This window comes from Hippopotamus amphibius, chromosome 8 (assembly GCF_030028045.1).
Source record: "Hippopotamus amphibius kiboko isolate mHipAmp2 chromosome 8, mHipAmp2.hap2, whole genome shotgun sequence".
Classification (NCBI taxonomy): Eukaryota; Metazoa; Chordata; class Mammalia; order Artiodactyla; family Hippopotamidae; genus Hippopotamus; species Hippopotamus amphibius.
The window spans coordinates 8474783-8489929 of NC_080193.1; the positions used below are offsets into that span (position 1 = coordinate 8474783).

The 15147-nt window shown below is 40.4% G+C and overlaps 1 protein-coding gene across 1 annotated transcript in view; it reads left to right on the forward strand.

Moving 5' to 3' along the window:
- Positions 1–10778, forward strand: part of PIWIL3 (piwi like RNA-mediated gene silencing 3) — a 28138-nt gene extending 17360 nt beyond the window's left edge. The window contains 8 exon segments of the mRNA XM_057746839.1: positions 5126–5326; positions 5458–5561; positions 7557–7627; positions 8015–8171; positions 8844–8972; positions 9844–9997; positions 10178–10185; positions 10670–10778. Coding sequence (XP_057602822.1) covers positions 5126–5326; positions 5458–5561; positions 7557–7627; positions 8015–8171; positions 8844–8972; positions 9844–9997; positions 10178–10185; positions 10670–10778 — 933 coding nt within the window.
- The last annotated feature ends 4369 nt before the right edge of the window (positions 10779–15147 follow it).

Consider the following 15147-nt stretch of genomic DNA (forward strand, 5'->3'; position numbering starts at 1 on the left):
TCATCGTTTCTCCCTCCAGCCGTAACCTGCAAAGTCTGTGATCTGTTCTCTTCCAGTAAGTGTTCTTTCTTTTGTCTGGTATTTCTCCTGGGATTTTTCCTTTCTCCCATCTGTTGTCACTCTGCTGTATCTGAATTACTAAAGCAACTTCTTTTTCCTCCCTTCCTTGGGTTCTTTCCCCAAACTCATCTCGCATGCTTCATCATCCGGGATGTTCTTTATAAATATTTACTTATTTACTTATTTATTTAGGTTGCACCAGGTTTTAGTTGCAGCATGCAGGCTCTTCGTTGTGGTATGCACGTGGGATCTCGTTCCCTGGCCAGGGATCGACCCAGGCTCTCTGCACTGGGAGCACAGAGTCTTAACCACTGGACCACCGTGGAAGTCCCTCAAATGAAATGTCTTACTTTTGAAATCCTGTTCTTAAATCTGTGTCTTGCTTCCTGTTTCTCTGATTGAACGCCACGCTTCATTCTTCTCTGGTATTGTAGCCTTAAATGCTCAGCTGGGTCAGGGAAGCCTCTGGTGGAAGTCAGCAAAGCATCACATATTAGAATGGAGCTGAAGGGGCCTCGGTGGGGGTTTGCATCCCAATTCATGACGTGACGTTCTTTGTTTATTTAGCATCTGCCTGGAAAGTGAAAGACTGATTGCCTAGTTGTGGGAATTATCTTTTGAGAAAGTTTATCTGAATCCGGAATGGGAACTTGCCCCGCTTTTACTCATTTATCCTAGTTTTGCTTTTTGGAACAATATCTTTTACTCCAGGCAGCTCCTTAAGGTATCTTTTCAGATGGTGGGGAGAGCATGCCTGCCGTCTCATGCACTCCAAACAACTGGGAATGACCAATAAAACAGGAACTGGAAATTATGTGTAAACATCTTTTGGCACAAATGGAAGTCTCTCTAGACCAGGAACAGAGGGGGAGTTCTCCTATAAAAGCAGGGGTGAAGCCATATGGCTCACAAATGTCAAAGGCTGTGGGGCGTTGGGTGGGGAGGCCAGAACCAGGCTGTGTAAGGTAACCCACTGAATGTGATGCGAAGACATCAAGTCACATATTTATATTATATCCAAAATTAAACACTAACTCACCAAATATTAATATGAATTGGGGGTAACACTACCGAGAGTTCATAAGTACTCACACAGTTTGGGAATAATAAGGAATTTAATTCCTATAAATGTGTGAGTTGGAGGAATAAGGCAGAAATAGAGGAAGTAAAAGCATATTTAAACTATAGACTTTTTTAAACCAGGAAGGAAAAGAAATCTACTACTGCGTTAATAATTTAAGGCTAAAAAAGAATAAAAGTAGTCATGGTACACATAATATTAATAACCTATTCCTCAAAATCAGATATTGGCAGTAAAAATGCCAACTGTGAACGTAGTCCCCATTATTTTAAATAGAGAATCCTTTATAATTTTTCTGTTAAAAATGAGTGCACACCAATCGGATCTAAAACCTCCACTATCTATTTTCCTGAATATTTAAAAACTTTTCTCACTTTATATTTTCAGACTTATAGGAAGAGTTGCAAAGACAGTACAAATCTATAATCACCATCCATATTTCCCAAACAGTAAATTTGATCAATTCCTATAATTATTCTCTCTATATATATCTACCTACATATAACCATTCTTCCTTCTCATTATATATATATATATATATGTGTGTGTATATATATATATGTATATATATATATGTATGTATACACATGTCATTATTCACAGTAGTTACAGGTATGTATATTTTTTTCCTGAGCCATTTATCTGATCTACACACTTAATTCAAATTCTACCAATCGTTCCCTTTTATAGCAAAATAAATTCTTTTTCTAGTCCATCAAGGGTCACCTGAGGCATCTAACTGACAGGCTTTTTCAGCCTTCTTTTAATCTGGGACCTATCGTCAATCTATCTTTGGGTTTTATGGCCTTGACATTTCAGAGGCGTACTGTCCAGTTATTTTATAGAACAATCCTCAGCATCGGTTTGCCCATTTCCTCATGACTAGATTCAGGCAATGCATTCTTGCAGAATATCACGGAAGTATTCAATGGTTTACTAAATCCATCATATCGGGGAAACCATGATGTTGATTTAACTGGTCATTTTTTTTTTTATTCATAGTTGAAGTCATCAGATCTCCATGTAATAGCTTTTTCTATTATTATTATAGTTGATTTACAGTGTTGTGTTAGTTTCCACTGTATTAACTGGTCATTTTAATTCTGATCATTTGATTAAGTTGAGGTCTGGTAGGTTTCACTACTCTAAAGTTACAGTTTCATCCCTTTGTGATTAACTGTATCATGGGATGATGTTTCCAAACTATGCAGATGCTGTTTCTCACTGAAGTTTCGCTCACTAATTTTAGCATCGGTTGAGGATTCTTATCTGAAACAGCTGTTAACATGGTCTCACCAAATATGATGTCTATGCTTCCAAATGCCTTCTATATAAATTAGTTGGTGTTTTATTATAAGGACGAGCTCTTCATTCTTATGTAAACACAGACTCATGGATTCTTATTTCATGGATCATAATCTTTTAAGCTCATTGGACGCTCACTCTGTTCCCTTCACACTCGCTGTCTGTTCTACAAATGAAACTACTTCCCTGCCTTCTTAACACTGTAGCCTGATGTTGCCTATTCTTGAACTTTGCCTGAAGAGCTGTATGCTTTCCGTCATGTCGGTTTTTCTTTGGCTCAGCACTGAGATTTGTCTTTGTTGGGTGTAGCTGTAGTTTTTTGTTCTCTTGCTCTATGTAGTATTTCACTGTTTTTAACTTAATGCAAAACATTTGGGATGTTTGAAGTTTTGCTGGTACTTTAGCACTGTCACGACTACTTTTGTACATGTCTTTAGTGCACATGTGTATGCGTTTCTGTTGGGGATGTGCCTGGGAGAAGAATGTTCCTTGTCATTAGATACTGCTAATCAGATTTCCTCAATGGTTGTACCAAGGTACACACCCACCATCAGCTGGAACATTCTCATAGCTTCATGTCTTGAAAGCATAGTATTATACATCTAATCTGTTTAGAGTGGTGGGCTCAAGATTTAACTCAAGTACCCTTTCCTCGGCAGGACCTGGTCTTTAATTTCCGCCCTTCTCCCTCTTTGAGGAGAGGCTGTCAATCTTTTCAGAGCCTCCCAACCTCTTAGCCGTGTTTACTGGGATGGGCAGATACCTCAGGAGAGAATGCAGCCTCAGCTGCTGGGATCACCTCTCTGGGTCCCTACTTTTCTCCTGTCTCAACCCTATCATTCTTTATTGCCTTGTTAAACTGGCTGAGCCTGAAATAGGCATGTTTCTATAGCTTTACCCTCTTGAATAGCTCTTAAGAAGAGACAGGTCTGTGCTCTTCCAGAATCTGAAATTTTAGGAGACAATGTTAACTGACCACTCTCAGGAAACTCAGATCAGCAAATTAAAAAAAATAGAATCTAGAAGATTTTAAATTTGTACTTAAAAGCTTCACCTGCTAACATATATATGTGTGGGTGTATATATATATATATATATATATATATATATATATATATATATATAAATGTTAGCGAGAGAGAGACAGACAGACATTCAGGGTGTATATATGTGTGTGTGTGTGTGTGTGTGTGTGTGTGTGTGTATAAAATATGGACCCAGAACATTAGGTGCTCTTTAAAAGTGCATCTATAAGTTCGTTTTGTCTTTGTCATTAACTGATCACAATGGGCTTGGAGAAACCTAGGCAAATGATGATGGATTAGAATTCTGCTGACCACACGCACTGACCACAGTACATTACAATTAGAAATCACTAAGGCACAGACCCTTGAAGAGACCATTATCTTTAAAGTAACGGTGATACTAGAGAGAATAATGGAAATTTCTTAAACTCTTAGAACCGAGGGACTGTATACGTCCACTGGGCATCAACACGTGGATGACACAGCAAACTAGAAACGAGGATACCTGTAGCCGTTGATGAATACACTGGGAATGAAGTCTGGATTTTAATGCACCAAGAACCCAGTCAACCAAAGTAAAACAGAATGTAATCAACAGTAAAAAGAGAAACTAAATAGAAAACGATCTGCAAATAAATCTAAAGCTTTAGAAATGTTAAAATTTGATACTGTCAAGAATAAAGAAAAAGAGTAAGGCTCAATGACATTAGGCACAAGTAGAGTTCATTATTAGAGATTCACTGGTGGTTAAAAAAATGTTAGGAGAACACCATGGGCTAGGGTGGACCAGTAAATATGAAAATTTGAAGTAGGCTGTTTATATTTTTCTAAAAACTAACTGGTTAGTGTGGTGAATTATAGTGTGGTGAATGTTTCTCTTAATCCACGCAAGTAATGTATTTAATAAAATCTCATACTTTTTCGTGTGAAAAGAAAAACTTGCTTAATCTACAATGAGAAAAGAATAACCCTAATCTGATAAAGAATGTCTGCCAAAAACTTCTATAAGCATCGTTATGTTAAAAAGAATATATTGATGATTTTTCCCATTAGTCAGAAACAAGCCAAGTGGTAGCCTCTCTTCCTAACTGCTCAGTGTCCTACTGGAGGTCGTGGCAAGGGTTTGGAAACTTGCTCTGCAGCTTGTAAATCAGGCAGTTTCCACAACAACCCCCAAGCCTGTTTGCTGGCAGGCGGTGGGGGGATTACAATAGGGATAATATTTATCTCAGTAGATTGTTGAGAGAATTCACGGAATCAAGTAAGATGCTTGACAAGTGCCCCACACATAGTGATCATCCCATTGATGGTGACTGTCCTGAGGATGGTAGAGTTCAGTCTATGTTTGTAAACCATCCATGTTGATTTCATGATAAACTCCTGGGAATGCAATGACTAGGATAAAAGGGTTTTGCACGTTTAAGGGATTGCTTCGTATTGCCAAACACCCGTCTTGCAACCTGTCTCTTCCATACACTCACAATTGTTGAATTCAGTGTGATTCTAGACCCTTCACCCGCATGGATTCAGGTATCTATTTAATAAATAGTCTCTACTTTGTGCGCCACCTATATTGCCACCTCGACATGGCATCCATGTCTCACATCACTGAGTTCTTGTATCTTGGGGAATTTCATGTTTGCCTTCTTTCAAGGTCCTTTTCCTGCTACCCACTGACAATAAAGAAATTTATGATGGCATAAAAAGACATCTGTGTGTCGATTACCCGATTCCAAGCCAGTGTGTGTTGAAACGGACCTTAGAGAGACCCAAGACACCGCTGACTATCACCACAAAGATGGCCCTGCAGATGAACTGCAAGCTGGGAGGTGCCCTCTGGAAGGTGGATATAGGAGTACGTGGGGATTCTGTTGCCTTCTCTTGCTTTCATCTGTCTTTGGTAGAATTTGTTAAGGTCGTATCTAATGGGAGGTTTGCTTTTGTGTTCTGTTCTGACTCAGTCTCCTACCTTGTTTAAAATTTAAGTTGCAGAATGCAATGTTCCTCGGTATCGACTGTTTCCATGATGTTGTACATCGACGGAAGTCAGTCGCAGGATTTGTGGCGAGCATCGATCCAGACTTGACGCGGTGAGTAAGTTTTGGCAGACAGTGTTTCGTGGGGAACTATCTGGAGGCCAGACAGGAGAGGCGGACCTAACACACATGGTTGGCAAGCTCCGTGGACAGGTTGTTCTTAGTGATGCGCTCTCCTGATCTTCTGGCAAAGTTAGGCACCCAGAACATTTTGTGTGGAAGCCTCTGATCACTCTCTTTTGCCGTCTAACAACTACGACAAGTGTGGCAGCTTAAGACGACACCCACGTGACCATTGGCGGTCCTGTGGGTCAGATATTGGGCACTGTGTGGCTCTCAGGGCCTTGCGAGGCCGAGATTTTTTTGTTTTTTCGGCTGCACGGTGCAGCATGTGGGATCTTAGGTCCCCGACCAGGGAGCGAACCTGTGCCCCCTGCAGTGGAAGTGTGGATTCTTGACCACTGGACTGCCAGGGAAGTCCCAAGGCTGAGATTAAAGTGTCACATAAGCCACATTCTCACCTGGAGGCTTGGGATCCTCTTCCCAGAATACGTCGATGTGCCAGAGCCGATTTTCCTGGGATTGTGGGACAGGGGACCCCACTTCCTTGCTGGCTGTCACCTACAGGCCAGTCTCAGCTCCTAGAGTTTCACCCACCTTCCTTCAGGCGTACTCCCCGCCTCCCCTCGCTCTTCCAACCCACCAGGTCACACTGTGTCCTTGTTCTGTTTTGAAACTCTCCATCTTCCTCTTCTGCCATCAGCCAAAGAAAACGCTCTGATTTTAAAGGGGCTCACGAGGTCAGATATGGTCCCTCTGGAGACTCTCCTTATCCTAAAGTCAACTGTGCCACATAACATCATCATAGGGGCCAGATCTCACTGTATTCACAAGTTCCAAGGATGAAGACAGGCAGGATTCTGCCGACTGCAGGCTTTGATCAGTGAGTCTCTGCATAGGACATATGAGGAAGCACTTAGGATGTACGTGGGTGAAGACACATATGGGAACATACCCAGTGGCCTGTTGGTATAATAAGATCTTGTCTTCATACATTTGTATATAATGTACCTGAATAAGGAGATGTGCTTCTATATCCTATGATTCTCCTTTTCTCCAGGAACCTTTTATTTTCTGTGCTTAGCGTAGAAAATAAAACCCATAGTGCAGATGGGTTTGCATCGTCTTCCCTTGTGCATTGTGGTACGTGGGGCAGTCACAAATCTCCACTATGTTCAATGCTGTTTGTGGCCCGTTAGTTATGATTCCAGAGTATCCTTTAAGGATGACCCATTTTTGTTTTCTAGTTGTACTCTATTTAAATACAGTGACATGGATTTGCTCTGCCTTTTTTTAGTGGAAAATGTTGTGATAGTAGGCACAAAGTCAAGCTTGCATTCATGCAATACTTTTGAGCACTTGCTAGGTGCAAATACTGAGAATGCAGCAGTGAAAATGTAGAGCCAGAATGCTGGATCCCGTCCACCGGAGTACAGAGTCAGATGAAGAGGCAGACATACATCATACCATATCAGGTCATCCTAATACTCCGAAGTAAACAAAAACGCAGCAAGGGGATAGAAACTTGAGACAAATAGGTGATTTTACTTGATACGCTGAGCAGTGGTCACAATAGCTATTACTGATTTGAAGCCGACTGCTCCCTCCAAGCAGATGCCCAGGGATGAACTGTTGTTTAAGACATTGATCTAGAAGCAGGAGTCTGCAGAAGAACGCTGGGTTTGCACTTTGTGGAACTCCCCAGGAGCTGAAACAGTCTGAGTCATATGTATTGAAAGCATGTATAATTTGTAGTTCACATTCTATCTTACTATTTGTGTGCATTCAAAACGTTACAAAGTGCCTAAGATACGGGAAGAGACCAGTACTTGGATCTGTGCAGGGGGATGAAAGAATGGATCTTTAATTGGATCCTCAGCTACTGATATTGAATTTTTTTGGGGGGGGGGTCATAGATTAATTTCATCATTTTGATTCTGAGTTAATTTTTTTTTCCCCCAAACTAATGGCTTATTTTTCTCCAAACAGGTGGTTCTCTCAATGTATCGTCCAGCAGTCAGGGCAGGAGCTTGTCGACGGGCTGACGACCTGCTTGCATAGTCAGTATCCAGTGGAGGTTGGAGCGCTTGAGTTTATACTGGTGGAGATATCATCCCCCCCAGGGACATCTGGCAATGAGTGAAGATGCTTTTGGTTGTCACAATGGGGACAGAGGTGCTATTGGCATCTAGCCTAGTGGACCGAGGTTTAGGGATGCTGTGAAATGTCTTACTATGCGTGGGACAGCAACACTCCCTGCCCCGACCACCACAAAGAATTACCTGGCTCAAGATTTTCATACTCTTGTTGAGTATGGACTAGACTGAGGACGTAAGCAGTGTCCTGAAAGCTACCGTGTTGACAAATGAACCTAGAAGCTGTCAAAAATAGTGGCCACTTTGTTCCAAGTGATGGTTTATTTATATGTGTCTCTGACTTCTTTTCAGCTGCCTTGAAGCTCTGGTATGAACAAAATTCATCTCTGCCACATTCAATCATTGTGTATCGAGATGGAGTGGGAGATGGACAGCTTCAAGCATTGATTGACCAAGAACTGACACAGATGGAGTCCTACTTAGAACATGCTTACAGAGGACAAAAGAGGTATATAAACTGTAAAGTGCAGATTTTGTACGCTTTACATTTTAGTTTCTGGGGGCAGGGGGAAGTACCTGGAACAACTGTGGTGTGTGGAGAGCTGGATACAGAGGGCTTCGGTAGATGGGTGGGGACCAAACAGATATCTCCCCGTCAGAGGAGAACACAGAATTGAAGCCCTGCAGTAGGAGGTTGTTTCCCTGCATAGAACTCCATGACTCTTCCTCTTTTTCTAATCTCCTTCCAAACCTTGATGGAGGAGGGCTTGTCAACGTCAGATATTCCTTGAAGTCCATGAACGTAGCCTGTCGATGGTTGGTTCTTTCCAGCTCCTTTATCCTGGAGCTCTGTACGTCTCAGGGCTGGCGATTCCTCTCAGTTCCCTTCTCTGACCTCATGTGTTTGTCAGTGAAGCCTGGTGCCCAGCATAGACAGTACAAGTAATCCTGACCTTGGCAGGAAGGGACCCTTCCCCTAGGATCTGAATGGCTATGAATAGAAACCTCCTCCTTTACTTCCTGAATCAGGCTTGTGGCGCTAAGACAGTAAAGCTGGGGTGTGTGGAGAGCTGCCATCTGCAGACTCCTTTTAATGGCCCCTATGTGTGGGCTGTTTTCCACACTCTGTTTCTGAGACAACACAGAGCAAACAGAGTGACACTGATCATAATCTTTTAAGTGTCAGACTAACTTTCATCGTGGTGAAGAAACGAATAAACACCAGATTTTTTATTGAAAAGGCTGAAGGAAGGCTTGACAATCCATCTCCAGGAACGGTTATTGATTTAGAGGTGACTAGGACAGAATGGTAAGCCACCTTCTTTTATTTTAATGATTCCCCTTTATTCAAATAGTAACAGAATTTTTTAAGGTTTTCATGATTTGGTTGAGAAAGGGAGACTTGACCTAAAGAAAGTTAAAAATGATAGGTATATTAGATGATAATTTTTCTGTCTTCAATCATTTCGTTTCTCAGAATTTTAAAAACAGACAAATATATTGATAATTCTAAGATGATTCAGTTGTTAGGAAGAAGACTAGAACTTCTGGTTAACTGTAGATTTACCAAGTGAATTATGCAAACGAGGAAGTTATACAAAACTACAGTAAGAAATAAAACAGGACATTTATACCAACAGATAGGGAGAAATGAACTACAGTTGAAGAATGGCAGAAACATTGATTCTTCTAGTAGAAGGAAAGGACTGAAGAAAACAAAGCAAATGAGAAGTACGATAAACATACAGCATAACCTAAAATGACATAAGCATTCAGTATTTACAGTAAAATTGGTTAACCTTACCACCTACATAATTTAGGGAGTTTGAATAAATTCTGGTGATTCTCTGGGTTGGATACTCCCCACCTTTCCCTGAATCTCTGAATCACATTACCTATGACCATGTCTAAGGTGCTAATTTGATATTTTCTGCCTCTAGGCATCAGTGCACTTGCCTTTGAGTTTCAATCCCATGAGCGTTATCGTGTCAGCGATTTCCTTGTCCTTTGTGGATTTGCTTTAGCAAATCATTGCTCAACAGTTAGTCGGGGGTCTACATATAAAGGAATCTCTGTCTGTAGAACGGAGTGCTGTGAATTAATGTTACTTCAGAGACTAGGCTTGCTACCTTATTTTTCTTCTAAAATAAGCTTGATGCCAACACGTTCTATAATTCTAGGTATGATTTTTTTATTGTGAGTCAGTCTGTGAAGGAAGGCACTGGCACTGTCACTCCCACTCATTATAATGTCATCCACGACACGCTTTACTTGAGCCCAGATGCCGTGCAGAATCTAACTTACAAACTATGCCACATGTACTACAATTTTTCGGTAAGTATTTTCTTCCTTTAACTTGGTAGTGTGCATCTGTTAATGCCATACTCCTAATTTATCCCTCCCCACCTGCCCTTTCTCCTTTGGTATCCATAGGTTTGTTTTCTGTGTCTATGAGTCTATTTCTGTTTTGTAAATAAGTTCCTTTCTCTACTAGTTTTTAGAGTCTACTTATAGGTGATATTGTATAATATTTGTCTCCGACCTCACTTACTATGATAATCTGTAGGTCCACCCACATTACTGCAGAATGGCATTATTTAATTTTTTATGGCTGAGTCGTATTCTCTTATATGCATAAACCGCATCTTTGTCCATTCATCTGTTGATGGACATTTAGGTTGCTTCCATGTCTTGGCTGTAGTAAATAGCGCTGCTGGGAACACTGGGGGTGCGTGTATCTTTTTGAATTAGAGCTTCTGTCTTTTCTGGATGTACACCCAGGAGTGGGATTGCTGGATCATATGGTAACTGTTTTTAGTTTTAAGGCACCTCCGTACTGTTTTCCATAGCGGCTGTGGTAAGTATTTTTTGATAGATTTTCCTTCAGATCTGTGAAATTGTTCAAAACTGAATCTACATTTTGAACCTTGGATATCTAACAAAGATTTAAACTTAGGAAAAGTAGACATAAAGGTAAAAATATTTCTGTTCTTCTTTCTCCTAAAGGGCATCATCTGCTCCTTGCCACTACGCCCATAAGCTGGCTTACCTGGTGGGCCAGAGTCTTCACCAAGAACCACACAAATCTCTGTCAAAACGTCTCTTTTACCTTTAACCTAGAGAAGAAAGCATGATGAGATGTTAAAAACCACAATTTGTACATTTATTTTCTCATTTTGTATTTGTACATCTGACCTATTTTCCTAGATGCAAGATCAGAATTTAAAACCGTTCTTGACACGGACGAGATTCAGAGATGTTACACTGCTTTCAATACTATCACTAACTTAACGTGAGGCTTCTCTGCTACAGGCAGGAGAACTGACAGTGAGAGTTTTGTCTCACAATTACCTCTCAAGTGTGTTACGAGGACTTTATGATTAAACATGCCTGAATGCTCTCTATTCCAAGCAATGCTGCTCTAACTGTAAAGGTTGGGCATCGGTCACATGGAGAATATATCTGGGAAGAAGTAAATTCTACTTGGAAAATCATACCTAGTTTATTTTTGAAACATCCTTTTTCTTAAGGACAGCGAAGACATAAAAGTGGCAAAATTACATGGGAATTTGTGTTTAATATTTTGTATGAAAGAAACCTATATGTGAAATAGTTTGTTCTTTGTACCTGCATGGGAATCTGAATTTTTTCTGGTGGAGCTGTAGTAAGGAGAGCTTTATGATTTAAAAGTTGGCAGCTTTCCTATACACTAACAACGGAAGAGCAGAAAGAGAAATTAAGGAAACTCTCCCATTCACCATTGCAACAAAAAGAATAAAATACCTAGGAATAAACCTGCCTAAGGAGGCAAAAGATCTGTATGCAGAAAACTTTAAGACATTGATGAAAGAAATCAAAGACGACACAAACAGATGGAGGGATATACCATGTTCCTGGATTGGAAGAATCAACATCGTGAAAATGACTGTACTACCCAAAGCAATTTACAGATTCAATGCAATCCCGATCAAATTACCAATGGCATTTTTCACAGAACTAGAGCAAGAAATCTTACGATTTGTATGGAAACGCAAAAGACCCCGGATAGCCAAAGCCATCTTGAGAAGGAAAAATGGAGTTGGTGGAATCAGGCTTCCTGACTTCAAACTATACTACAAGGCCATAGTGATCAAGACAGTATGGTACTGGCACAAAAATAGAAAGGAAGATCAATGGAATAGAATAGAGAACTCAGAAGTAAGCCCAAACACATATGGGCAGCTTATCTTTGACAAAGGAGGCACGAGTATGCAATGGAAAAAAGACAGCCTCTTCAATAAGTGGTGCTGGGAACATTGGTCAGCAACATGTAAAAGAATGAAATTAGAACACTTCCTAACACCATACACAAAAATAAACTCCAAATGGATTAAAGACCTACATGTAAGGCCAGACACTATCAAACTGCTAGAGGAAAACATAGGCAGAACACTCTTTGACATACATCAAAGCAACATCCTTTTTGACCCACCTCCTAGAATCATGGAAATAAAATCAAGAATAAACGAGTGGGACCTCATGAAACTTAAAAGCTTTTGCACAGCAAAAGAAACCATAAACAAGACTAAAAGGCAACCCTCAGAGTGGGAAAAAATAATTGCCTATGAAACAACGGACAAAGGATTAACCTCCAAAATATACAAGCAGCTCATGCAGCTTCATACCAAAAAAGCAAATAACCCAATCCACAAATGGGCAGAAGACCTAAATAGACATTTCTCCAAAGAAGACATACAGATGGCCAACAAACACATGAAAAGATGCTCAACATCACTCATCAGAGAAATGCAAGTCAAAGCCACAATGAGGTATCACCTCACACCAATCAGAATGGCCATCATCACAAAGTCTGGAAACAACAAATGTTGGAGAGGGTGTGGAGAAAAGGGAACTCTCCTGCACTGTTGGTGGGACTGTAAGTTGGTACAGCCACTATGGAAAACAATTTGGAGGTTCCTTAAAAAACTACAAATAGAACTACCATATGATCCAGTAATCCCACTCCTGGGCATATACCCAAAGAAAACCATAATCCCAAAAGAAACTTGTACCATAATGTTTATTGCAGCACTCTTTACAATAGCCAGGACATGGAAGCAACCTAAATGCCCATCAACAAATGAATGGATACAGAAGATGTGGCATATATATACAATGGAATATTACTCAGCTATAAAAAGGGATGAGATGGAGCTATATGTAATGAGGTGGATAGAACTACAAGCTGTCATACATAGTGAAGTAAGTCAGAAAGAGAAGGACAAATATTGTATGCTAACTCACATATACGGAATCTAAAAATGGTACTGATGAACTCAGTGACAAGAACAAGGAAGCAGATACAGAGAATGGACTGGAGAACTCGAGGTATGGGAGGGGGCGGGGGGTGAAGGGGAAACTGAGAAGAAGCGAGAGAGTAGCACAGACATATATATACTACCAACTGTAAAATAGTCAGTGGGAAGTTGTTGTATAACAAAGGGAGTCCAACTCGAGGATGGAAGATGCCTTAGAGGACTGGGGCAGGGAGGGTGGGGGGGACTCAAGGGGGGGGCGTCAAGGAAAGGAGGGAATATGGGGATATGTGTATAAAAACAGTTGATTGAACCTGGTGTACCCCCAAAAATAAAAAAAAATAAAAAAAAAAAAGTTGGCAGCTCAGGAAGATAACATGTTGTCACTTTTTCCACAAAGAAGGTAAACTAAGGGCTTTGTTAGCATTTCTGTTTCATTCATTCTCTTGTGCATGTTCTAAATGTGACACTATAGTGTTAGCTGTACCCTCATCAGAAAGGAGTCTTGAATAAGTTGTTTAAATGAAGCTATCATGTTTTTCCTGAAAGCAGACACATGTTTTTTCTCTCTCCCCTTAAAACTAAATAGACTTAAGAAACAATATGTGAAACTTTTGTTCTCTTATACTCCTAAATATAGAGTGGTTTTTTTGTTTGTTTGTTTTTGTTTTTTGAGGTGGGGCAGTTAGGGGAAATAGACTGGCTTAAATATATCAGAAAGGATATGTTTAAGAACAATATAATTGCTGTGATTATAGGTCAATTGACTTAGGTTTGCAATTTGAATCCATCCTATAAGAAATAAAATTAAAACAAGTCATTTAAATGTATTGTGGTCCAGGTAACGTCCTACCTAGCTGCACTGTCAGTAATGATAAATATAAAATAGGATATGGTTGCCATGGTTAAAGATCACACATTCTCTTCTAAAGCTAGAATCTGATTTATGGTAATACATTTATGGTAGTACATTTCTAGAGATCTACAAAAATCGCTTGGAAGGAACAAATTTAAAGTAATGAGAACTGTCTGAATGTTTCCTACAAATGCAATACAAATAACATCTATTCATAACTACAATTTCTAGACTTATAATTTTAAAATGCGATTCAATAAAGGTATTCATGTTAAAATCATTGAATTCAGTCTTATTATTAAAAATATATGCTGGCCTTAGTCTTCTTAATCTACTGATTAGAAAAAATTGTTGCTTTTCTAAGATAAATAGAAATACTGTGACCAGGACACTATCTGATTTTATTAGCCTAACTAGTCCTTTATAAATTAGATGAAGGAAACTGGGTATCAAATATTTCTAGGAGAAAGCTTTATTGTTCCCAAGGCTTATAGATAAACTTTCTCCAGTGTATCACAGTATCGAAGTTTCATGTTACTGAGTAGGTGCTGGGTGGGAATAATTAAAGATCTTTTAGGAATGAATGTGGCCTAGGTAGCAATACAATATATAATCTAAGAATCATGAACTTCCTGACTCTGAGCTGGAGGCCTGATGTGGGCCTTACCAGGCTAAAATAAACGTGTCAGCAGCTCTGCATTCCTTTCCAGAGGTTCTAGGCATCTGTTTCCTCCATTCTAGCTTCTAGAGGTTGTCTGCATGCCTTGCCTCCTGGCCCCTCTTCCATCTGCCAAGCCTGTGATGGTCAATGGAGTCGTTCTCGTATCCCACTGACACTGACTCTTCTTCTGCTTCCCACTTCCACTTTTAATGATCCTTGTGGTGATGCTGGGACCACTTGGCTAATCCAGGATATTCTCCCTATTTTAATGTTAGCTGATTAGCAACCGAGCTCTTTTGTGCACCCTTAATTCCCTTTCCCCATATAAGGCAACCTTTGGGTAGAATCCAAGGATTAGAACACGGACATCTTTGAAGGTGCCATTAACCTGCCACAGAGACATTGCCCAGGGCTGAGTGTTGGGGAACAGGGACATACGTCAATATAGGAATACCTGCCCCCGTGGGTGCCTGAGAATAAGAGACTTAGGGGAGGTCCCTGCTGGAGTCTTGGGAAGCACAGCCCTTGAGCAGTTGCACCGTGACCTGCACCCCTCTGCTCACCACCCCAGGTGAGGGCCGACGTGCTCTGGGTGGAGCATTTGTGGGGGACCCCTCAGTTCTGCTCTATACCCTTACTCACTTGGCTCACTGTTCTTTCTTTCCTTCTAGGG